Below are 25,665 nucleotides of genomic sequence, written 5' to 3' on the forward strand. Positions count from 1 at the left end.
ACTACTGACCTTCTGAATGAAAATAATTCTCCTCATCTCCATTTTATTTCTAAATGTGTCTCCTTGTTCTAGTCTTCCCCAAAACAGGAAACATCTTCCCAGTGTCCAGCCAAGCAAGTTCCTTCAGGATCTTATATGTTTCAATAAGACGACTTTTCATTCTTGTGAGTTTTTTTATCATTAAGCCCTTCATAACAGAGAGTAAACTAAGTGCTCCCTGAACTGATTTGAAGGCAATTATATTATTTTTCAAATGAGGACACCAAAACTGTGCATAATACCTCAGATGTGGTCACACTAAGACTATGTATAACAGTATCAAAATTTCCTTACTGTCGTATTCCATTCCCAGAATTACAAAATGCTAAATGCATTAAGACTTAAATAGTTCTTACCAGTAATTAAACCTGTCAGTTACAGTCTAAGAGAAGTTTTCTTCCATGCAAGAGGCAGGCTGCTGCCAGTTCACCTTGTCCCAGCAGCCTGTAGATCTTGACTGCTTTCCAGGGGCCTCAAACATTTACGTTATTGCCCTTTTTTGCTATTTCAGACCTATTACAAATGTGTGAATCCATGACATATTTTCCTCACATGCTCAATTGTGGTTGAATTTTCCTGTCTCGTGCTCATTCCTGCATCAAATTCAAATTTTTATTTAAAGATCATTTTTGATCTGTTGAGTTTTGCCTTACAGTTTTGACTTTTGGAGTTTTGTTCCTTCAAATTGGGCCTTAGCTCGAGGCATTATTCTTTGCTTAAAATAAAGCAACCGGATCATTTTTTCCATGATACATAATTTAAGCCAAACGTTTCAAGTTTCACAGTCATTTAGAAAATTTTGCTGACATTATTTTTGTAGACCACAGTTATATGTACATCCAGCAAGTATTTTAGATACGTGAACATGTTATGAAGAAATAATGCATTTTTAAAGAAGTTGAATGAATATTCTTTAGAAAGAAATATGCCTTTATAATAACATCTGAAATCCATTTTCTGAACGACTGTGGCAATACATGAGTTTGATTAAATGTAAATTTCAGTTGCACAATTTAACTTCTTGGGTTTGAAGCAATGCTGTGGTTGTGAGTTGGTGCACATGACCTAGATGTACTGGGAGGAAAGGAATTAATTATAAAATATTTTTATAGTTGTGACAAATGAACTTCAGTAGCAGAACATGGACATGTTTTCCACCTTAAATAAGTTGGTTATTGTTGCATGTTAGACAACTGATTGGACAAGGATTGAGCAATCAGATGCTTTGACACATAAGCGAGGAGGTCAACTGTTCAACATCTAAGTTGGCTGTCATCTTATTTGTGATGTTAAAGTAAATCTTGATTTACAGATTCTGTTTCAAAAGTCACATATGAAGTCACTGGTGGAAGGATGGGTGAAATCATTGGCTTTGCAGCATGCTGGCTTATCCTGTAGAGACCTGACTCTTTTCTCCTCAACTGTTGAGATTGCTTGATGTCAGAAACTTCTCAACGTAGAACAGCCCAGAATTGATTTTGTTGAGATTAGCCATCAGAATGTCTTTGCATCTGAGGCTGAGACATTCTATTCTGCTGGTTCCCATAATTCGGCTGGCTTTGGAATGCTGCATACGCGAGAATCCTCCATGTGAACCATATATCTGATCAAGTGTAGTGACATCATGCAGGAACTTCAGGTTAGGGATGTGTCTGCAACATAATGTTACAGGTCGGTCTTAAGAAACACATGTGGAATACATCTGCAGACACTGCTGGATAAAGTCAGCAGGTCTGGCAGCATCTGTGGAGAGAAAACAGTGTTAATGTTTTGGGCCCAGTGACCCTTCTTCAGATCGTAGACTTCCAGCATCCATAGTTCTTTGTTTTTATTTTATTGGAATGTATCTAATTGCTTTGTGTCACACCAGCCAGTTGTCCATGCATTTTAGCCATAGAGAAGTAGACTCAGAACCACAGCCTGATAGGTTTTGATATTTGTTTTGAGACAAACTTCATGTTCCATGTCTGTCTGTCGTTTCTCCATCTTTGTTTCCAGGAATTGGGCCATGGACTTCCTTTAGATTGGTCTGCACTTATTGGTAAAGTACTACAATGCCATTGCTTTCTTAAGGATGTCTGACCAAGAAACTCTCGTACTCTTTGTGCATAGCATTAGGTGGATTGGAAGGATGTGCAAGCTGTTAATCAACCTATTAGGCCATATAATGAATGCACCTTCCATGGCCAAAATATCTGGTGTGGAACCTGAACCTGCAGCTTCTGGCCTAGAGCTAGGGATATTACAACAGTGTCACACTCCATATCTACATAGATACATAATTTTGGTAGGAAGTAAAGTCTTTCAAAAATGTATTTGTGGTGACACCTGAATTGATTTAAAATTTCCTTAAAAATCATTGAAAAAGGCGGAGTGTTTTTTTACTAGTAATCTTCTAGCCTAGGAATTTTGGCATTTATTAAGGGAGAGTCAGTGAGGTAACTTTAAACATTATAGACATACATGATGTGAAAATTTGTAATAATGTGACAAGAAAGTTTTCGAGAAAGTTATACTTGCCATAAATGTACGCAAGATGTTTTGTAGTTGTTGTATTTCAATATGATCATAAATAATCTTTGCAGTTTACTTACAAACCTCTGCTTTACATACTCTTGCTTCAGTTAAAACATCATCTCATCTGGGAGTTCATACTTTAAAGTTGTGAATATAAATATACCGTTAAATTGCCCGTTGCAAACCATGTGGTGTTCGGCATTTTGAACTCCAGACAGTCCTGGTTTCAAGCAAATAAAAATTAAACATGGAAATTCACAGCCATCCACAAATTCACCCATCCCTCATCACCTAGGGACCAAGAAATTCCATTTGCCTCACCTTTCTGGGCAAAAAGAATAGGCAAGCGAAACATTGAAGCTGAAAGTATGTTGGACAAATGTGAATGATTCTATTGACCTTTCATTGTAATACAGTGGTTTCTTTATCCAGTTTATCAAGGTGCTTATCTGGGGATCATCAACAACACAGGATGTGCAATTAACATGCCACCCTTCTTTGAGAAAAGAACTTGAACATATACAAGTCACATGATGATAATGTCATCTTGTTGCTTGTTCTTAATATAATAGCAGAAGCTGTTGTGCAGACACAGAAATCCATCAGGAAGTCATCAAATCTGCTGCAGGAGAATTAAGCAAAGATGGTAATAAGCAACCTGTAAATTTACGCATCTGCATACTTATATAAAATTATTTTGTATATTGCCGTAATGTTCGTTTTCACAAGGTAGAAAACCAAAATTTGTAAGTCTATCTGGATGTTGTAAACTGTAAAGCCCAATTGACATTTTGTATGAGGGAAAACCAAATAAAATGCTTTAGGAACTGAAAACAAAAGCAACAATAACTTAAAAGTGGAAAATGACTCTTGCAAATCAGCTCCAATTACACACTCAGCTGAGAATGCAATCTCCTGGAAATTCGACTCGATAAATCCTTGAAGTTTGCTTAAAACCCTCTGCTTTATAAAATCTTTGCTTCAATTAAAGCATCATTTCATCGAAAAGAAACGACATGCTTGTGGCAAAAGAGGCTTAGAAAATCGTACATTGTAATTATATTGATTTATTTTCCTGTTTATCTAATCTTGTGTGTGTGATAGTATGTGAGTTGAGTGTGGTAAACTTTCAGGGCAAGTGTGTGACAATAAATAACCTGCTCTCTTAAAGAAAAAGCTCACAAAAATCCCACTGTTGGAATTTTTAAAATAGGAACAATCATTCTGAGTGCAAAAAAACACATGCTCCTCCTGTACAAAACATGCTGAACGCAGGAAGTAAGAAAACACGTAACTTCTATCTGTGATGTGTGTTATTCGAGTACGTTACAAGTGAGAGGTTTGTAGGATTGTTACGTTTTGGAGTTGAGACATTCATTTTGGGTAAAATAAAAGAGGTCATGTAACCTGTTCTGAAGTTTGCTTGACATAAGGCCTCAGTGAGATATCTATCAAAGATCAAAGTCAAGCCTAGGTTGCCTTGCTGGAAGGAATGTAGAAAGGTGTTCACACTTGGAAACAACAGCATCTATGTTGGTAGTGGTTAGTTTACTTGTTACCATAGTCCAAGGAAGTTTCTGAGAATGTTGGAGATTATAAAAAGTTTTATTTTAAACTTCAATACAGTGTGGAGCTGGAGGAACACAGCAGGTCAGGCAGCATCAGAGGAGCAGGAAATTTGACACTTCCGGTTTACACCTTTCATCTGTCCACTTATTTCCAAAGTACTGTGGAGTTGGAATCTAGAGAATAGCTAATTGACAGTTGTTTATAGATATGATTTTGTTTGATTTATTATTGTCAAATGTCTACAGGCATAGTGAAAAGTTTTGTTTTGCGTGCAGTACAGGCAGATTATAACATACAAAGATCATAGGGTGACTGAACAGAACGAGGAATACAAATTTATGGTTGCAAAGAAGGTGCACAAAAAGCAAGATCAACATTAGATTTGAAATTTGAGGGGCCCATTCAAAAGCCTAATAACAGCGAGGAAGAAGTATTGAGGCCAGTGTGATTCATATTGCCACGGAGTTGGGATTTGAGAATGAGACAGCATTTATGAAACCTTTGTAGCACGGGATTACTAACTTTCCTAAAATATCACTGACCCTTCCAGACAAGTCAGTCTGCCAGGATCCAGCAGAGAGGAAGAACAGTTAGTGACAAACGTCTTTATGGTTCTTTACACAGGAAACAGGCAAGAGCTCATGTTCAGGTTGAAAAGAACGATTTAGGGAGGATTTAAAGTGAACCTGGAAGATTCATCTAGCTTGAGTTAGAGGGAGAATCTTTAGGGGAAACCCTCACTATGAAAAGTAGCTTTGGGATTAAGAGTTACCAAGCTTGGAAAGGGAAAGAATGGAAGTAAACCCTTGGGAGCTAAGAATCACTTTGATCAGTTCAGAAACAAAATAAGGCATAAATGTAAAGTGGGATTTTTAATCATGTTGAAAGTAGATGGGGACAGTGTGTAAGTAGTTTCAAGTATAAACTGTTGCTTCAAGTTCACTTGTGACTGCAAGAGTCTTAAAACATGAAATCATGTTGTATCATCTTTCCAGCTATTGAGGGAAAGTTTGAGTTTCTTACAGGGATTGTAACAAGTAGATCTCCCATGGCCAAGGTAAATTGGCTGTTTTCTAACAACAGACCATTAAATTTGTAATATATGCTTCTGCTGATATCGTTGCCAAACAGTGGCCTCTAAGTTGCACTTAGATTGTAATATGCACGCATCTTTTTTTTTAAATTGGATGATACTTTGTTTTTCTATACTGGGCATTTCTTTATATACAAAAATAATTAAATAGTGGAGCTGTGTTGAAGCAATCTAGTCTATTTTAGTGCAGGAAGTTAAACTGCTGTAAGTAAGCATAAGGCTGAGGTTTGTTACTCCACATGTGCTGTTGGTGAGTGCTTGCAAATTTCTGGCTCCAAGTCAATCTGCAAACTCTCCTCACCAACGGCAAAGAACCTGCAACTAATCTCAGCAAGAAATGACTGTTTTCCTTTGCTTTTTAACAGGATGTCCAAAATATGATGTATCGTCTCAACATTTTAATTATAATGGTTTAATGGGTATGTAGTTAGTTATAGTTAAAGATAGCCAGATAGACAATTTGAGAATATTCTAGTTATGTTGCTATATTATTCTAATATAATTTAACAACTATATTGTAATGTGTAGGTATACTTATTTATCTCAGTGCCACTCAAAAACAACTACCGTCAGTGTACCAAAGCAACAATGCATCATTCCGCAACACATTGTGAAATGCAAGAAATACACTCAAAGTCTCGGTATTTGTGACTAAAAATTCTGATTTGTTTCTAACTTCTGGAAGCCCTAAGACATAACATCCCAAACCTCCCCAGTTCTGCCACTCTCATTCCCCTTAACTCATTCAAAGTCTATACTCTCCTCTGCACTCCCACCTCACACCACTGCATACTCTTCTATTCTCACCTATTCAAATCCTCCCATACTTTAAAACTTAAAAAAACCCTCCATCATTGTGGCTTCACAACCATTAATGTGTTGTGAGTAGTGTCATAGAAGATCTGTTATTATCGATAATAAATATTCCAAAATTCTAACCGAAGAGCACAAACAAAAATTTCAAATTTCCGAAGGCAAAAAGAACAGCAGACATGCCTTATTACATTTCCAAATGTGAACTACATCCAGTTTAATTATATCTTGTCCTTATTCTATTATTTCATCACAATAATCATTCAACTGGCCTTACTGACATCAGTTGAAACATTGTATTTTTTTCTTTAATATGCAATAACTCTTGCTGGGTTTGTTATCTGTTCACATTTAAGTTGCTTTATGGTACTTCATCTGTTCCATGTGTTCTGATCACAGGGATAGAGATTGCAGGTTTCTAAAAATACACAGAGGTGCAAAAACACAAATTATAAATGATCTGTTCAAAATGATTGGGTACTTGGACCTCAAGGGCAACAAAAATAGAATGCAGGAGATACAAGTACTTGGTAAACAATCAGCAAAAGACTTGAAAAGAAAGTGAGTGAGAAAGAAACAAAGAACTGCAGATGCTCTGAATCAGAAACAAAAACAGAAATTGCTGGGAAAAGGCAACAGGTCTGGCAGCGTCTGTGGAGAGAAAACAGAGTTCATGTTTTGGTTCCTGTGACCCTTCTTGAAAACCTAAAGTGAGCAGTTGGCATTAGATGTGTGGTGGTGGAGGAGGTGGGCGTGCATTGAATACAGTAGAGTTAGTAGGGCTGAGGGGAGGGAGGCATCAGGAGTGTTGGTACCCAATTCTCTGTCATTAAACCCCTAAAATTAATCACAGCTTCAGGATGTTACTCGGGTGCATTTGAGTGCAGAAATTCTGAATTTGCAGCCTATCGCTCAAGGATCTGCCACAGAGAATATTGTAGAAACTCCCCTTGTTCAGTCCCTCCCCACCTACATCTGTGATTCTTCTGACACTTTATGAAAAGGTCATTGTGTACCTGGACAAGGCAGATGAGGAAAATTTGATGCCCAGCTTTGTCAGCAGGGACTTACAGGTACTTCCTGGACAACGTTGTGCAGATATGGGACCTCCTCTTTCCCCAGGACTAGCAGTGGAGGCTATGACACCAGACCATGCCAATTTGCCACCAGGAGGAGTGGAGGCATGTGCAACAATCATAGAATCCCTACAGTGTGGAAGCAGACCATTTGGCCCTTTGAGTCCACACCAACTGTCCCACTCAGAGGCCAACCCCACCCCCCCATCCCTGACACTTTGCATTTCCTGTGACTAACCCACCCAACCTTTGCATCTTTAGACTGTGTGTCTAAAGACCACCTCAAGGAAAACAGGGAGAATGTGCAAACTCCACACAAACACAGTCACCTGAGGGTGGAATTGAACCTGGGTCCCTAGCACTGTGAGGTAGTAGTTCTAACCACTGTGCTACCATGTCACCCTGTAGGGAGGCAATGTAGGAAGAAGATCAATGAGGTGGTGGTGAAGTTGTAATGTCACTGGACTAGTAATATAGAACCATAGGTTGATGTCCTGGGGATGTGTGTTCAAATCCCATCATGAAATTTGAGTCCAACAGAAATTTGGAATAAAAAGCTAGCCCAATGATGACACTGCGAATTGTCATAAAAATCACCTTCACCAAATCCCTTAAGGAAGGAAATCTGCAAACCCCACCTAATCTAGCCTACATTTGATTGAAGATCCACAGCAATGTGGTTTACTTTTAACTGCCCTCTGGGCGATTAGGGATTGGCAATAATTGTTGGCTTAGTCAGCGACACTCTCATTCTGTGAACGAATAAAGGAAAACTGCATATTTGCAAGCACCACCATTTTCTTTCCAAAACCCCTCGTTTTGCTGCTTTTGCTACTGCACTGAACTTCCACCAAGGCTCAGGCTCAACTGTTCCCACTATTGTCTGCAACATCTTCCCTCACTCACTGTAACTCCCCAAATCCGACACCACTGCTCCCCACCTGTACCAAGTGTAATAGAACCTCCTACTTTCATCTCCCCTAATACCTTCCCCTTTTTCATTCCAAGAAGAAATCAATCCACAATTGGGCAGAAAGGGTCAAGACAAATGGTGGGCTTTCTGACATTCAGCTTCTCACTTTTATGTGGAGAATATCCTGACTCTGACTGCCCTCAGTGTCTGATTGACCATGTCCTAGTCCTGGAACTGGCACTGGAGGATGCCCTTGCCTTAATGCGATGAGACACCCCCTGACCTATGGCTAGCTCCCTTGATTTGACTGAAGACTGCTGACAACCATTGACAAACTTCATGCCTTTGTGTGTGTGCTTAATACATCAGTACTGTGAACCTTGTCTCTCGAGGGGCAAGGCAGAGCATGTCAGGTATACTGTGAGCATCCAGTTACTTCAAAGTGAGTGAGTGCTAAGAGAGCAAATGTGCAAGACAAAGACACAAAATGGTCCAGTCCATGAGCTAGTGTGTGTCTCTGAGCGTAAAGTGTCCTTGTTGCAGCATTATAATAATCAATGCTATTGGCCATGCCAAGCTGCAGCTTTGAAATTGAGAGATACTGTAAGTGCATCAGAGACGTGCCATGAATGTTCTTACAGGTTGGACAGCATGTCCATGGATATGGAGTGCATGTGGCTGGGTTCTATGGACAGTGCCCGAAGATATTGGCCCAGGTGTCCAAATACACGTACTGTGGAGCAACCAGCAAGCTATGTATCTGCTCTGAATTCTTTGCCAAGAATCTTCAACACATATTTTGCTCACAGTTTGTGGTTGGAGAGGCAAATGCATGTTAATGACGCATGATGTGCAGTTAAAGAGACTGCTAACAAGAAATAAACACCCTCAATCGGCAAATCAGTTCTCTAACAGGGAGAATCTCACCTTGACACCTGTAAGTTAGCCAGAAGATGCATTGATCTCAACAAGACAGACCTCACCGGATTTACCGTGCAATTCTGCCACATTTCTCATCATAGCTCATGTCACTCAGGCCCATGTAATATTCTGCCCCTGGGTTTTAAGCAGCATTCTAAATGTATGAAGCAAGGTACAGAGAGGACAAAACTGTTTAAACTGAGTGTTGGATAATGTGAAATGTTTTACTTTAAGCCTCAGAAAGATAGAACAGATGATTTTCTAAATGGTGAAGAGCTAGAAACAGTGGAGGTCCAAAGCAACCTGAGGGTCAAGGTACGTCAACCATGAAAATGTCATAAACAGGTATATAAAATATTCAAAAATCCTAATGGAATAACAGCCATTAAATCTAGAGGACTAGAAAGCAAGGGGTTAGTGTTTTCTAGGGCTATATGAAGCCTTGATTTGACCACACCATCTGGGCATCACACCATAGGAAGCCTATGTTGTATTGGAAAGAGTACAGTTCAGAACTCCCAGAAGGTTACCTGGACTTATGGTGTTAAATTACAAAGAGAAGTGACTTAATCTGTAATTGAAGACCTTTGGAATGTTAGGGATTATTTTGATCAAAGTTTTCAAGATGCTAGGGTAAACTGACAAGGTTGATAGAAAGGAACTATGTCCACTTAGAACATAGAACGTGGAACATAGAACATAGAGCATAGAACAGTACAGGCTCTTCGGCCCACGATGCTGTGCCAAACTTTTACCCTAATCCTAAGGTCTATCTAACCTCCAACCCTATCTTATACTATCATCCATATGCCTATCTAATAGCCACTTTAATGCCCCGAATGAGGCCGCCTCCACTATCCTCTCCGGCAATGCATTCCACGCCCCGACCACTCTCTGAGTAAAGAACCTACCTCTGACGTCTCCCTATATCTACCTCCACTCACTTTAAAACTATGACCCCTCGTAATATCTACCTCCACCCTAGGAAAAAGTCTCTGGCTGTCTACTCTATCTATACTTCTGATCATTTTGTTCACTTGCTGAGAACTGTAAGATTGGTTAGCATGTGCTAAATATTAGAACCAGGCACATCAGGAATGAAATTAGAGAACACTTCCAGACACAATGAGTGGTATAAATTTGGAACTCTCTTCCGAGAAATGCAGTTGATGCTGGGTCAATGGATAATTTTGCATTTTGTTAACCTAAAGTATTGACGAGTATAGAGCAAAGGCCAGTATATGGAGTTAGGCCACAGATTAGTCATGATTTCATTGATTGGTGGAATAGACTTGAGGGCTGCGTGATCTACTTGCATTGTTATGTTTCTAAGGACAGCAGATGCAAGCTGTGCATCTCCAACCTCCTGCCTAATTAACCCGCCCCTGTTAATGTTGAAACCAAGAACACTGATAATATAGAGAGGGGAAAACATAAATTTAAAATGCAGCAAAGAAAAGAAATTGTAGAAAAAACATTGCAGGCAACTGAAAATAAATGTCAGATTGACACAGTCACGACTACATAAAAGTTACATGGGGGTATTATGCACTTTGGAATACAGATCAGAAAATATTCTGATTGTAAAAAAAAACCCTGTATGCTGCAATTTAGCAATAACAGAAATTAAAGTTTCTGCACTATAATTATTTTCAAATTATAGAGTTAATTTACAATTGCAAAATAATGTTTACTTCTATAATATGGAAGTTATGTCATTTATTTAGATCTTAAGATGAATAAAACTGGTGGTAGTGTGGGATACAGATAGATGCCTTATGAAATATTTTTGAAGTGCCTTATATTATCTCTAAACCTGTAAAATGGCTTGACACTATTATTCCCTATTTCTTACAACAGAGGGTTTTCTTTGTGTCTTCTAAAAATCGAGTTAGCAGTTAGGATAATGGAAAAGATCTTTATTTCAGATAGATGTCAGCTATCCAACTTTTTCAGTGTTATTATCACAGAGATTCTGTAAGCTACGCTACTCAACTAGCTTGAGCTCATAGCCACGGTAATGAAACATATGAAGGATCATCTTAAAAAAAACTTCTATTTATATAGCATTGTTCACTTCCTCAGGATATCCTAAATTCCTTCACAACTAATGAGTTATTTTTGCCATTGTTGTTTTGCAGACAAGTGCAGTAGGTAACATGTGGACAAAAAATCCCACAAAATTAACTAATTTGAGATAAATGACCAACTAATCTGATTTGTTAGAATTGGTTGAAGTATAAATGCTGGCTTCAACATTAGGAGAACTCATCTGTTCTTTTTTCAAATGCAGGATTTTTTACATCCACCTAATACTGTAATGTTACTGCTAAATGTGCAGATTGGAGAGAGGAGTGGAGGTCTTCTTCCTTAAGCAAAGTTTTCTGGGGATATCCTCAAATAATTTGGAATACATTTTCATGTCTTGATTCTCTTTGATTCCAGCCAAATGGTTAAATTTGCAGTTGCCATTCTAGTTTTCTTATCTCTATGCTTTAGGCATCTGCTCTAGAATTTGCGTAATTTGTGCCAGATGGAATGTAATTTTACGATGCTGCACTGTGTTACAAGGTCTGTAATAATAATGCACCTATTTATTGTTTATAATTGCAATAGTTATAGTCATTACTGAATAACAATGAACACGATGAATAAGTTTTATCCAACAGACAGGTAGTAACGTTCCCATGTGTGATTTAATGTTTAGTCAGGTTTAGCTGTGCATAGCTATGTATGAATCAGATGTTGAAGTATGCACCTCATGTTTTGACTAATGCTGTTTTCTTTGGCATACCTAACACCACATATAATGCAGTGTGGAATTAGTCCCTCCTACCTTCAGTAATATTTTGAATGTGTAAATATGACTGAACAGGATGTTGTGGGTACAGGTTAGGAACTGAATTTTAGGACAATAAATCACAGTCCAAACTATTCAATTCAAATAGAAAGGAGAGTTGAAAGCTAATTGCAATTGTTTTAAAGAACATTCTTATTAAAATCGCTGACCCTTTTCGGAACGTGATTAAGAAAATTGTCTATCCACTATAGAATGTATTATTGATCATTTCTAAATGTTTCAATGACATTTAGAAGAGCTGAAATGCAAGAACTATGAATCCAGAATTTTTCCAAAATATAAGGGGAAATGCCTCTTAATAGTACTGTGCAAATTGTAGTAATGTGCAGTTTTCAGAGATTTGATTTCTGTGAGTTATTTCTGCTACCAGCAAACAAAAGCTTAGTTATAATACATCTGCTACAATGATCCTTTAATACTTTAAACAATTAATGAGCCTCTCAATCTACTACAAATATTAATCCAGTTGTGTAATATATAATGTTTTAGGTAATAATATCCTGATTAACAATGAGGTCCTGCAGGTTCTTACAATATGCAATGGAGAATGCAAACCAATATACAAACAGTAATGAGCTAAATATAAAATCACTTTTAAGTGATGTTATTTGAATGATAACTATTGGCCAGGACAGTAAAGCCTTGCTGATCTTCATGTCTTACCACAGGATCTTTTAATTTCACTGAAGAGTGAAACCAGGGCTTTGGTTTTTCAAGAGATAACAAGGTGTAGGGCTGGATGAACACAGCAGGCCAAGCAGCATCAGAGGAGCAGGAAGGCTGACGTTTCGGGCCTAGACCCTTCTTCAATATCTTATTTGAAAGCTGTCATATCTAACAGTGCAACACTCCTTCAAAACTGCATTGAAATATGAGCCTAGATTCCATGCTGTAGTTTCTGAAATGAAGCTTGAACTTGTGACGTTCTGATGCAGTGATGAGAATGTCACCACTGTGTAAAGGTTGAGACTCCCACCTGTTCAAAATCTCTAGTTCTGAAGAAGGATCACTAGACTCCAAAAGTTAACTCTGCTTTCTCTCCACAGATGTTGCCAGACCTGCTGAGTTTCTATAGCTAGTTCTATTTTTGTCTCAGAGTTTCAGAATCTGCAGTTTTGTTTTATTTTATTCAAAGAAGGATTAAGCAAGGTACTAGGCCACTGATAGAGTGAACTCTGTGCTGAGGTAGTATTTGACAAAATACAAAAATGACAGTATCATAAAATAGTATATGATCAAGAAAAAAAAGTAGGAATTACTATATTTACAGCGCAGAGCAAAACAATTCAACTTGGTGTTCATATACAAATTGTGTGCCAGAACAATCTGAATTTAATACCACCGACTAATTTCTCATCATAGTTTCTTGCTTTGTTCTGCTCGAATTTTTTTCCTGTTTTTCAAAAACAGTCACAATAATCTATGTCTCTAGCAATTCCCTTGACAAAGCATTCCATGCTCCAACAATGTGCTGCGAAAGACATTTTCTCTTAATTTCTTTCCTCACTTTGTGACGTTTTAATTTGATGATTTTTGTGATTGATTCCCCAACTGCAAGAAGTAATGGGCAGAATCCGCCTAGCCCCTGAACGATGTGAACAATGATGAGATTGGAAAAATGACATTCTCAATGTTCAGAAAAAAAATGTCCGGTTTTTCATTCAAGGTTTTAATATGAGATGAGAGTCTCGCTGGTGAGTGGCGAGGGGCCTATTTGCATTAATATCTTACTATTACCTATTTTCACCTTATTTATGTGTATGGTGTTGTTTTGTGCCTGGTGCACTTAATGGTTCTAGCTTGCTCTTCGTTCTTACAGACCTCCACCTTGGCCAGCAATGCCCTGCATCTCTGGGCATGCACAATGGTGGTGATCCCCCTATGTACAGAGGTTAGTATTTGAAATGCACTAGCCTCACCACATCGTCAAGGTACATCTCCCATCTCACTGAAAATAGAATTCCCCTTTGCAGCTCATTGACAACTTTCATTGTAATGTTGCTGCCGAGCCACTTTGTGAGCAGGGTCAGGTACCATTACAGGATGGATCTCAGGGCTCTTTGTTTGCTTTCTTAGCAGTCATTTTGTACCTACTTGGACACTCACAGCATCAGTGCCATGCATTGCCTTTTTCCGCATTACCATATCATTCTGATCTTACAAACTCAGAGTACTTCTGTATTGCCTTGTCTGTTCGCACAGGTGAAAAAGCAGGCAGCTCATCACTGTAGACAGCAGTGATCAGTAAAGGGGTGGACATGCTCCTGTATGACACTATTCCATAATAATGTCAAACAAGAACCATGTACTAACAGCTTAGACAGCAAACACACTGAATGAGCTTCAGTCAATTGGTCATTTCACAAAGTCTAAGAGGAATAGTCCTAGGTCAACTCAAGGGGGCTGTGGTGAATCAAAGGGTATCGCCACACTCAGTCAGTGGCATTGCCCAATTTCTATTGAAGGACTTCGACACAGCTAGTTGACAACTTGGGACAGTCAAGGTCTGGGATTCCATGTTGTTGCACTCTCGGGAGGGGGCCACCAGGTCAAGTGCAACCATTCCTGGGATTAGTGGTAAGAAAGTCAGGGAACAGCACAGTCTTGAGTCAGGAATCTGGGCACTCATGAGTTGGGCCTGTCTTTTCAAGTTTGTCAGGGGAATGTGCCACCATAATTCTTGGACGTCTGTTCACTGAAAGTCAAAGGGTGTTATCAGGGGCCTATGCTATGGTGGGGGCACTGGAGAAATCAACTATGGGGAATGGCGGCTGTCCATGGGATGAGAGGGGACAATATTTGTAAAGGGGGCAATTCAACATATAAGTGTGGGACATGATAAAGCGTTATAGAGCACATTTTACTGTGCGGAGATAGAGGGATGGTTGTCATCGACAGTCACTAGCATCTTGGCCTCTACATGGCACAGATGCTGTGTGCGTCCAAGTAGGTACAAAGTGACTAAGCAAACAAATATTCCTGAGATGCATCTTGTAACAATACATAAGACCCTGCACACAAAGTGGCCCGGCAGCAACATTACAATGAAAGTTGTCAGTGAGCTGCAAAGGGGAACTCTATTTTAAGTGAGATGGGAGATGTACCTTGATGATGTGGTGAGGCTGGTGCATGTCAAATTTATCATGATGGTGAACATAACTAAGCTGTAGGCCTGGAGTTCAGGGGACAAAGGTGGGAGATGAAGACTTAAATAAAAGAGTTGGGTGGGAATGTGTGGAAACTCAAACCTGACGGGATTGAAAGTGAGTACAAAGAAGCAAGGAACATCAGTGTTTGGGGGGTAACCTTGATTGATAATCTGAGCCCGTGACACACTTTGTGAAACGATACCTGTGTGGCCTTCTATCCTCATCTGAATTGCAAATGTGCGATGGAAATAAAAATGGTTACCACAACACCCAGAGTGGCGGAATCAGTGTTTTTTTCCCCTAAGAATATGGTCTCCACTTGTAAATGATACAATGCTTTGATGAGGCACTTACACAGTACAGGTTAAAGACATCTGTTATAACAGAATTCTACATGTGACCTACATGCAATGACCAATGATGAGGAATACTAATCCTGTTCACAAGTAATCTTGTCCATGTCATTAGTCATTTCAAATTGGCCACAGTCATTTCTGTGAAGCAAAAGCAATCATAGGTAATATTTAAAATGTCAACCGTGGCTACAATTTTCAAAGGCAATCCAACATTTCATGGGCTGCATAACTTTGCAGAGTGGCTTTCATCTCACCTTGACTCTAAGTGTCTTGTGGCACAGTAGCAATGTCCCTACCTCTGAACCAGTGAGACTCAAGTTCAATTCCCATCTGCTCCAGAGGTGTGATTATATCTTTGAATAGGTTGGTTAGAAAATATCTATGTAAATATGTCCTCATGTGTTAAACTACATTTCTTGGGTGGTGTGGGAGGAAGAGTAGACAAAGGACAAGGTTTCAGAAATCCACAACTCTTACGATCCCCTAATGTATTTGCGTGGACATGGGTCCATTAACCTCTAGACAGAGTATGCTGCATAATCCTTGTGTACTGTGCTCTGCACAACTGCAGCAGGCAAAGAATAGATATGATGGATACTGAAGAGCTGGGAGAGTGGCAGCAGTCTTCTGAGGAGGAAGATGAGGACATTGATTCCAAAGAACATCACCTTCAAAATAGGAGTGGTGCAACAAGACAGACACCACTTATTTGACACCCAGCTTCCAATAGATCTGGGTGAAGTAATAATTTATTGACTGTAAATTTGTTGCTGTAAAGGCAAACAAGTCCCAATTCCCAGAAGCTACAGCAGCTTTTTTTTTTGCTTGTGCTTTCTTCACTTTCCCTGTTGTTTAATTAACTTTGACGGTTTCAACTGTTTGAAAGTTTTACTTGCGCTTGTAAACACTGTAGTTATATGGTTAGTCCAGTTCTGATTCTGGTTAATGGTAACCCCATGATGTTGAAGTGAGCATGATGAAACCTTTACTGGGCCATTCAGTTCAATGTATGAAATGTTTATTAAATATGTTGTGTGCATTGCAACATGTGTACATAAAAATGACAATGAAACATTAATACAGATGAGTCATAATTAGCACAAATGCTCAGATTACACAGAAACCCTATAAGCAAAATGGCACGCATCAGCATCTTGATTTTGAGGCGTGGTTCTTCTACAATTGCCTGTTTACCCTGTTTGGCTCAGTGCTGCCACCCTTTGACTCTGAGTCAAACGACTGTCATTTGAAGTCTCATCCTTGGAATTGAACATACATGTCCCTCTGAGTGTAGTCCTGAAGAAGGGCAGCATCATTGCATTCTTTGCCTTTTGGTGGATATATTAAACCAAGGCCCCATATTCCTCTCCGTGTACATATAAAAGGTGCCATGACATTATTCTGAAGAAGAGCAGAGAAGGAGTATCCTGTTAAACATTTATCTCTGGATTCCTCGAGTAAAACAAAATACCTGGTCGTTATTGTGTTGGCTGTTTGTGGGAGCTTGCTGTGCTTACATTAAATGCCACCTTTCCTACCTTGCAATCGTGAGTACACTTCAGAAGTGTTTAACATAAAAACTAGGAGCAGGAACTGGTAATTCAGCCCCTTCAACCTGCTCTACATCTCATCTCAGCCTCAACTCCACTTTCCTCCCGCATTCCATAAGCCTTTAACATGTTACTAATTAAAAATCTGCCTAGCTCCTGTTTAAATATACTCAATGCCCTGGCATCCATTGCATTCTAGGGTAGAGAATTCCACAGATTCATGACCTTTTGAAAGACATAATTTCTCATCTCTGTCTTAAATCTGCTACTTCTTATCCTAAAACTATAAACTTTTATTCCATCTCTCTTGCCCACAGACGTTAACTTTGCCAATTCCCTTTAGCATCTTATTTACTTCAATTAGATCTTCTCTTATTCTTCTAAGCTCTAAAGAGTATAAGCCTAAAATGCTCAATCTCTCTTCATAAAACAAATTCCTCATCTCTGGAATCAATCTAGTGAACTTCCTTTGAACTGCCTCCAGTGCAGCTACACCCCTTCTCAAATAAGGGGTCCAAAACTTTACGCAAAACTCCAGGTGCGGTCTCTCTTAGACTTTGTACAGTTGCAACAACTTTATTTGTCTTCCTTACTACCTGCTGAACCTGCATCCTAGTTTTTTGCGATTCATGTGTGAGAACACCCAAATCCATCTGTACCAAAGCATTCTGAAGTTTCTCTGCATTTACATAATACATTACCTTTTTATTCTTCTGCCCAACATGGATAACCTCACACATATTCACCACAAACTCCATCTGCCAAATTTTGGCCCATTTACCTAACCTATACATATCCATTTGTAAATTTCTTATTTCTTCATTGCACCTTACTTTTCCACCTGCAAATTTGGCTATACTATATTCTATTCCAGCATCCAAGTCATTAATATTAACTGTAAATTGTTGGGTCCCAGGGGACCGAACCCCTTGGCACCCCACTAGTTACATCTTACTCACCAGAAAATAACCCATTCATCTGGACTGTCTGCTTTCTGTTGGTTAGTCAGTTCTTTATCAAAGCTAGTAAGTTACCGTCAACCCCATGTGATCTTTGGAACAAAAAAGTTGTTGGAAAAACTCTGCAGGTCTGGCAGCATCTGTGAAGAAAAATCAGAGTTAACATTTCAAGTCTGGAGACCCTTCCACAGAACTGATCTTCACCCAATGTGATCTTTAATCAGCTGCAAAATGCCTGGGACTTTGAGGCTGAGAAAGGCCCTATATAAATGCAAGTCATAGAGACATAGAGATGTATAGCACGATAACAGACTCTCCAGTCCAACTTGTCCGTGTCGACCAAATATCTTAGATAAATCTAGTCCCATTTGCCAGCATTTGGTCCATATCCCTCTAAACCCTTCCTATTCATATACCCATCCAGACAAGTCCCTTTGGTACTTGTGGATTCCTGAGGATGTGGAAGGCGCCAAATAAAATTTCACTCAAATTCATCAAATTGCAAACCTTTACTATTTATAAGGAAGGAAATACGTCCCTACAGTCTGTGCAGAGTATACATTACCGTTTAAATAACTCGAATTGAGTCCGCACTCAAAATTGAAGTTTATTTTTGTTATGGAAAGTGTGAAAGAGATTGATTAAAAACAGACACAATAAACTGAACATTGACCATGTCGAAGCCTCGACCCTGGCGGATTTGAAAACATCACAATGCGGCAATCTTTAAACAAATTCCACTGCCACCCAGAGAACTACAAATCCCAGCAAGCTTTCCCACAGCCAAGCCATGCCATCCCCTATGAGGGCTGTGCGTGGTGCGCAAACGCTGCCCTGGCTGAGGAGCTGGCTGTGTGTCTGTGATCAAAGCGCTTATTGTGTGAATGGAGCTGGGGATTAGCTGGCTGTAGTGCTCCAGCTGAATCATGCATTGCACACACGGGGAGTGGTGCCCAGACTGTGCGAGGAACAGTTAGAGCCGACCCTCTGCCTCCGTCCGACAGCCGTCAGGGAAGGGGTTGGAGAGAAGAATGAGAGAGCAGCTACTCTGCCAGCGATTTTGCATGCAGTCGCTGCTATGATGGTGGAGGGAGAGGGAGATCTGCAGACACATTGTGGGGCTTGGTGTTAAGCTGCTGTGAGAGGTTCCAGGCGGGGAGACAGAAAGAGTACTGAAGACGGGAGGCGGTGAGGAAGATCACAACAGGATTTTTGGTTTTTGTTTTGCATTGCATTTAACTCAGTGTTCGCAAAGAAAAGGAAGGCTGGAAATCGGCTCGGTCCGGGGGGCACGATCATGGGAAACGCCGGGAGTATGGATTCCCAGCACACGGATCTACGGGCTCATTCCCTGCCCCTGAAACTGCCAATGCCCGAGCCCAGTGAGCTGGAGGAGAGGTTTGTGGTGGTCCTGGTGAGTGCCCTGCTCTGCATTCTCTTCACTCGCATTACCTACCAGAAAGTTTTCTTCTCCTTTTATTGAGCCAAGTAACCGTATTATCATTTCCCTCAGCAAAGTATTCCGATCATAAACTGATTTTCATTCTCTCCGGCTCTCTCTCCCCATAATTAACTTCCCATGGAGTTGTTTTGCTGGGTTTGGCATCAGAGCGAGTTTGGGGAGGGGGAGGGCGATGAATCAAAAGGTTAGCAGCCATATGCTTCACATCTCAGGTCAGTGATTTGAATCTGTACGAGACAAGCAGAGTGGTTCTGCTCACTAGATTATTCCACGCATACACCCGGAGGTCTGAGAGCCTTACACCAAGTAATTAATGATTAATCGAGATTAAGACTAAATCCAGATCTCTTTGGTGCGGTGTGTTTTGTTGGTTTGCTAAAGAAACCGATAAGGGACGGATCCAGAGGTTAAAATTGTCTTGAGTTCTGTGCGGTAGCTATTAAAGAAGGCACGAAATGAACCAGCCCTGACGATGTTCACTGCAAATGAGCAAGGGCATGTTTTGAATTAGGGGAATGTTCGTTCCAGAATTTGCTTTTTTTGTGTGTGTGTGTGTGTGAATGTGTCCACGCTGCAGCGGGCGCGGCCCTCCTGTTTCGAGTTTGATGGATTTTGTAAACATCAGCTGTTGCAGAAAAGAGTAATGTCTTGGGTTTCTGTTTGTTTTCCTGAATTGACTGTTTCCTCCAGTGTATCCACACCCGGCCAAACCCTGTACTTGACCTTGGAAACCAGAACTACTAACAGTCTGCCAGTTATATTGCAGTAAACTTTATTTTCAGCCAATTAATAAAATATTAAACACTGCTTCTAATTTACCAACTCTGATATTAATATTTCTTAGAGAAGAGTTGGTTCGATGGTGTGATGGCAGGACAGTTCATGATGAAAAGTTGAAAGGTCACACTTAGGGTGGAGGGAGTAGGTGACTGCACAACTCCTATATTCAGAATAACCATTTGGATTCAACTCCACCAATATGTACATTGTTGGAATACCATTTGAATCTCAAGACTCCAAAAACCCTCTCATACTGGTGTTATTTACCCTGAAATCCTCAACACAAAGAGCTGCGTATAAATGGAAGCAAATGTACAGGAAAAACATAAGAGGCGAAACATGAAATAGAAGTCTAAGTGAACTCTTTTCGTGGATCTTAATGAGCAATTGCAGGGCTTTGTTGAACCTTACCTGGGTGGCAGTGGACTGTCAACACTTGTATTTCTACATGGTCCACCAGGACCCGTGTTTTCAGTGAGGCATTTTGGATACGGGCCATGTGAAGATCTTGGATATTGGTTTGTTTCAGTATTGTGTCTTCATTGGCTGTGGAACACTTTGAGATATGGTGACAGATACTGTAGAAATATGATTTGGAGCAAAGAAGATTGAAGGAAAATTTGATAGAAGTTAACAAGATTATGAGAGGTTTAGATAAGATAGACAAAGGACAGCTGTTCCCATTAGCTGATGATAGAAGGCCTAGGGGATGCAGATTTAAAGCTTAAAGCTTACAGCTTTAAAGAGGCACAACCTTTTTTGCACAGTGAGTGGTAATGACTTGTGCCCTGCTATAACATCGTTAGTGATAGATTCCAACATTTGTCCTGTTGCAGATGTTAAAGTAACCAACCTACAGTTTCTTACCTTCTACCTCCCTTTCTTGAATTGAAGAGTTACATTTGCCATTTTCCAATCTCGTGAGACTGTTCCAAAATCCTGGGAATTTTGGAAAATTAAAAGCAATGCATCTGTTATTTCAGCAGCTACTTCTTTTAAAGCTCTACATTTTTCCTCTTTCCCCTAAAGTTTTTCTTTCTCATTGGAATGTACCTTTGTTATTTAAATATTTCCTTAAATGTCTGCCACTGCATCTCTTGACCTACCCCTTAACCTAATTTCCAATTCATTTTACCTAGCTCTGACCTCACACTGTCATAATTACCTTATTTAAGTTTAAAACACTAGTCTTAGATCCACTATACTCTCCTTCAAGCTAAATACAAAATTCATTCAGATTATGATTACTGCTACCTTGTGGCACCCGAACTATGATGTCCTTTATTTAGTCCTGTCTCAATGCACAACACCAAATCTAGAATAGCCTGCTTTCTTGTTGGCTGTGAAATATGCTGCTCTAACACACTATCCTGAAAACACTATATTGACTTATCTCTGAGATTTTGTTTGCCAATCAGAAACATTTGTGCTATATGTATCTTAAAATCCCCCATGACTATTTCCAAGCATTTCTCATGAGACCCCATTATTTTTTCCTGTATACCCATCCTATAGGTGTTTACTGTTCGGGGACCTATAACATATTCTGACAAGTGACTTCTAATGGTTACTGTTTCTTAGTTGTTACCACACTGATTCTTTCACATGGTCTTTGGCTGAAGTCATAACATTTTTACAGCTTATTAGACAACTGAACAGTCACTTGGATCAGTGATTACTACCACCATCTTCTTTGACTAATGTGAGTCTTATATAAACTGATTTGTCTTATTCTGCCTCAAATATGCTGTTTCTTTGTCTCTGGACAGCAACTCTTTTTGTAAAGAAATAGGACAAGTTGTGTTCGAATCAAGTGTTTGTAATTATTTCCCACCCCTCCCCAACTAAGTGTATAATTTGGATTTGGTTCAATTAGCAATGCTTCAGATAGAATTTCATTCCCAAGCTTAGAAATTGTTCATATTTCTTTCAGCAATAATTGTATAACTTGATTAAAAGGTAGTGTGATACTTATGTCAATCAATTCTTTATAATGTGAAGTTAGTTTCCACGAGTGATTTAGGTACTTTCACAAGTAGGAATTAAAAATCATAATTTATAGATCTACCTTTTCTTCATGTAATATTTTTCTTGTTACGTTGGACGTGGAGTCACTTTTCACTTCCCAGTAATGTGATAGCTGCCTACAGGTAGTTCCCATATAGTTTGTGGCATCACACATTGCATTGTAGAATTGTGTAGAATTGATTGACACAGTTCCTCTGTGCTATTAACAGCTTAACAGTAGAGACATTATACATATAACCCGCGATGTGTAGAAATATAAACCATGTTTTTTGAAAGGTCACCCCTTAGTGGTGAATTATTGGCTTTAATGTAAAGTTGTGAAAGACAAATGTAATTCACTAGTACTGTAGACCCTCTTTGAGTTTTATGTTAGACTTGCAAATGTCATTGGGTTAAAATCCTGGCAAATCCCTTCCAATAGCACTGTGGGTGTGCCTACAGCATGTGGAATGCTACAGTTCAAGAAGGCAGCTCACCATCACCTTTTCATGGGCAAGAAATGCTGGCCAAGCCAGTGAAGCCCACATTCCCATGAATGAATAAATAAAAATTAAAATTGGAAGCATTTTTGTCTCTAAGTCAAGAGGTGTGTTCTCTCTTCAGGTGTTATTCTCTTTTCCATTTTTGCGATTATCTCCCTCCTCAAACTTAACAGCTCTTGACCTCCTATTCTGGCAAGATCCCATACCATCTCCAAACTCCCTTTCCTCTCCGAAGTCCTTGAATGTGTGGTTACCTCCCAACTTTTATCCCTCAACAAATACCCAACATTACTTTGTTGCAGTTGTTTATAAATTGGCGGCCACATTTCACTATAATACATTAGAGACGATACTTGGAAAAGTATTTCATTATCTGCGAAATCCTTTGGCACACTCTCCAGTCTTAAAATAAGTTTGGTAAATGCAAAAGTTCTGAATAATAGACATACCAGACTTGAAACATGAACTCTTTCTCTCCACAGATGCTACCAGACCAGCTGAGTTTCTCCAGCATTCTCTGTTTGTTTTGCTTTTACTCTATAAATACAACCTGTTTCATTCGTTTAAAAGTAAAACAATGGTGCTTCATTCAATGTAATTTTCATACATAGGAAATGTTCTTAAAGACCCTTTCAGATCAGTGGATCAAATACGTTGTAATCTCTCCAGTCTGGAATGTTTGGGACCAAATAATTTCTGGATTTTGGAATTGTCTGGACTTCAGAAGCCTAAATGCAATTATGTGAGCTGGAAGACACTGCAGATATAAATAATTACTTCAAGCATAAAACAGTGATAAACATAAAACAATGATAAAGATGGTTGAACTTATCCAAATACTGTATCGTCCATGCTTCTGTTCTCAAAGTACTATACTAGAATGGATCTACTCAGAAAATTTCATACAACTGGTGCTTCCTGGAGAGGTTACGGCATAATTCTAAAGTCTCTCTATGTGTGGTAAAATAATTTACTCAAGTGGGAAAAAAAAATCAGTCGTTGGATCAATCGAATCTTTATTGGCAGGATGTTCAAACAGAAAACATAAGCGATGGTAAGTTTACTAAGCTTTTGTACAAGACACTTTAGAGAATTTTGAGGTTAAGATGACATTGTTAAATAGCTGAAGGTTTATCCCTGTGTTTAATGTCCTCTTGATTCCAATGTATCATTGTTTTATAAAATTTAAACTTCCACAGGGTCCAAATATTCATACGAGCATTATTTTGATATGCATGGTTTACCAATTGATTTTAAGTAGATTAATACCATATTAAAGCAATGTGGATCAGAAAAGGTAGGCTCTCCTATCTAATTAGTTTATTGGCATGAGATAAATTTCCACAGGTAAAATGTTCACACAATGAGATGATCTGCAGAATTTCTCTCTGTTCTCAAGAGTATGAAAGTTACAGGGTACGAATTTAACATTAGTATCTATTATCCAGTGCTAAAATTCCACAGAATGACATTCATTATTTTCACAATAATCTTTTTCATAGAATCTTTGGATGACACAGAAGGAGACCATTCTGCCCATTGTGCTTGTGTCAGCTCTTTTGTACAGCTATAATGATTTTCCCTTCACGTATTAATCTAGTTCTCTTTTTAATGTTACAAGAAATGTGCTTCCGCACTTTTTGAGCACATTACAAATCACAACAATTAGATGTGTTTATATTATTAATGTTTTTTCTCATGTCACCTTGACTTCTTTTGCCAATTTTCTTAAATCTCGTTCCCAACCATTCTGCCATTAGAAACAACTTCTCCTTATTGATCAAAAGCATTCAGGGTTTTGAGCAGCTCTATCAAATCTCCTGACTTTCTTCACTCTAGGAATAACATGCCAACTTCTTCACTCTCCCCACATAACTGAAATCCTGTTCTTCCCTGACACTATTCTGGAAAATTTTTACACCCTCTCTAATGTCTTGATATTTTTCCTAAAATGTGGTGTTCAGAATTGGACACAGTATCTGAGGCGTAACCAGTGTTTTGTAAAAGGTTTAGTATATCCTTCATGCTTTTTCCACTCTCTTCCTCAACTCATTACAACCAAAGATGCTCATTTTTTTTAAACAATTTTACTTGTCATGTCACCTTCAATGATCTGTCATTTTAACAGTTTGAGTTTCAAACTCACACGACACTTTAGTAACAAAATATTTCTAAATTTCACTCTTGAAAGGCCTGGCTATGGTTTTTTAACCTATCCACCTTATTCATAGATTTTCCAGCTAGCGGAATGTTTCTCTTGATCTACCAGTCTGCTCCTATCAATATTTTGAAAACTTAGATGAAATTATCCCTAAGCTCTAAATCCCAGGAAATACAACCCTATTTTGTACAATATCTTATTGTAATTTAATCTTTAGATTCCATGTATCAATCTGGTAAATCTACACATTATTCCCACCAAGACAGATATGTCCTTACTAAGGTGGTCGTACCCAAAGCTGCTTATAATGTTCGAGGTGTGATCTCACCAGTGTTTTTATTAAAAGATGGCAATCAGCTTAGGACTGTCTGCTTATTAGAGAGATTCCTCTGATGTAAAAACGTTTTATACCAATGAACCAAATGTTATGTTCTATGCTATATGACAACAATATCTTATATTTATGTAGCACCTTTAACAAACTAAAACATCCCCACAAGGAGAGCATTATCAAACAAAATTTGACACAGGACCAGATAAGGAGACGTTAGCACAGCTAACATTAAACTTGGACAATGAGGCGGTTTTGAGGAGAGTCTTAAAGTGAGGTTGAGAGATAAATGGAAATAATTCCAGAGTTTAGGGCTTAGGTAACTAAAGGAATGGCCATCATTGCTGTTGCAAAAGAGACCTGGAATGTGAGAGAGGCCAGAGTTCATGGAGAGGATGTACTGTAACTATGTACGCTGCAAAATCTGACTTACGAACATCTGTGCCAAAATTGGGAGAGCTGTCTCCCAGACTAGTTAAGCATCAGTCTGATGGAACCATATCTGATAGACAATGTCCCAGATGACACCCTTATCATCCATAGGTATGTCCTGTGCCACTGGCAGCACAAATTCAACAGAAGTAGCAGCACTATCCTATACTATTG

General features: G+C 39.0%; 1 protein-coding gene and 1 long non-coding RNA gene across 8 annotated transcripts in view; one reads left to right on the plus strand and one right to left on the minus strand.

Moving 5' to 3' along the window:
• Nucleotides 1-16,418: 16,418 nt before the first annotated feature.
• On the minus strand, nt 16,419-19,517 carry LOC125483448. Its single transcript, XR_007262412.1, has 3 exons — nt 19,272-19,517; nt 17,816-17,955; nt 16,419-16,707 (listed from the first exon to the last, which is right to left on the minus strand). It is a non-coding gene; the product is annotated as an uncharacterized LOC125483448 (long non-coding RNA).
• Nucleotides 18,658-25,665, plus strand: part of fmnl2a (formin-like 2a) — a 240,933-nt gene continuing 233,925 nt past the window's right edge. For all 7 annotated transcript variants that reach the window (XR_007262411.1, XM_020519188.2, XM_048598572.1 and 4 more), the window contains exon 1: nt 18,658-19,229. Coding sequence is in view for 6 of the 7 variants with exons in the window: in XM_020519188.2 (XP_020374777.2) it covers nt 19,113-19,229 (117 nt within the window). In the remaining variant the exon portion in view is untranslated. The remainder of the gene's footprint in view (nt 19,230-25,665) is intronic.

Source organism: Rhincodon typus, chromosome 7 (assembly GCF_021869965.1).
Source record: "Rhincodon typus isolate 14 chromosome 7, sRhiTyp1.1, whole genome shotgun sequence".
In the NCBI taxonomy this organism is placed as follows: Eukaryota; Metazoa; Chordata; class Chondrichthyes; order Orectolobiformes; family Rhincodontidae; genus Rhincodon; species Rhincodon typus.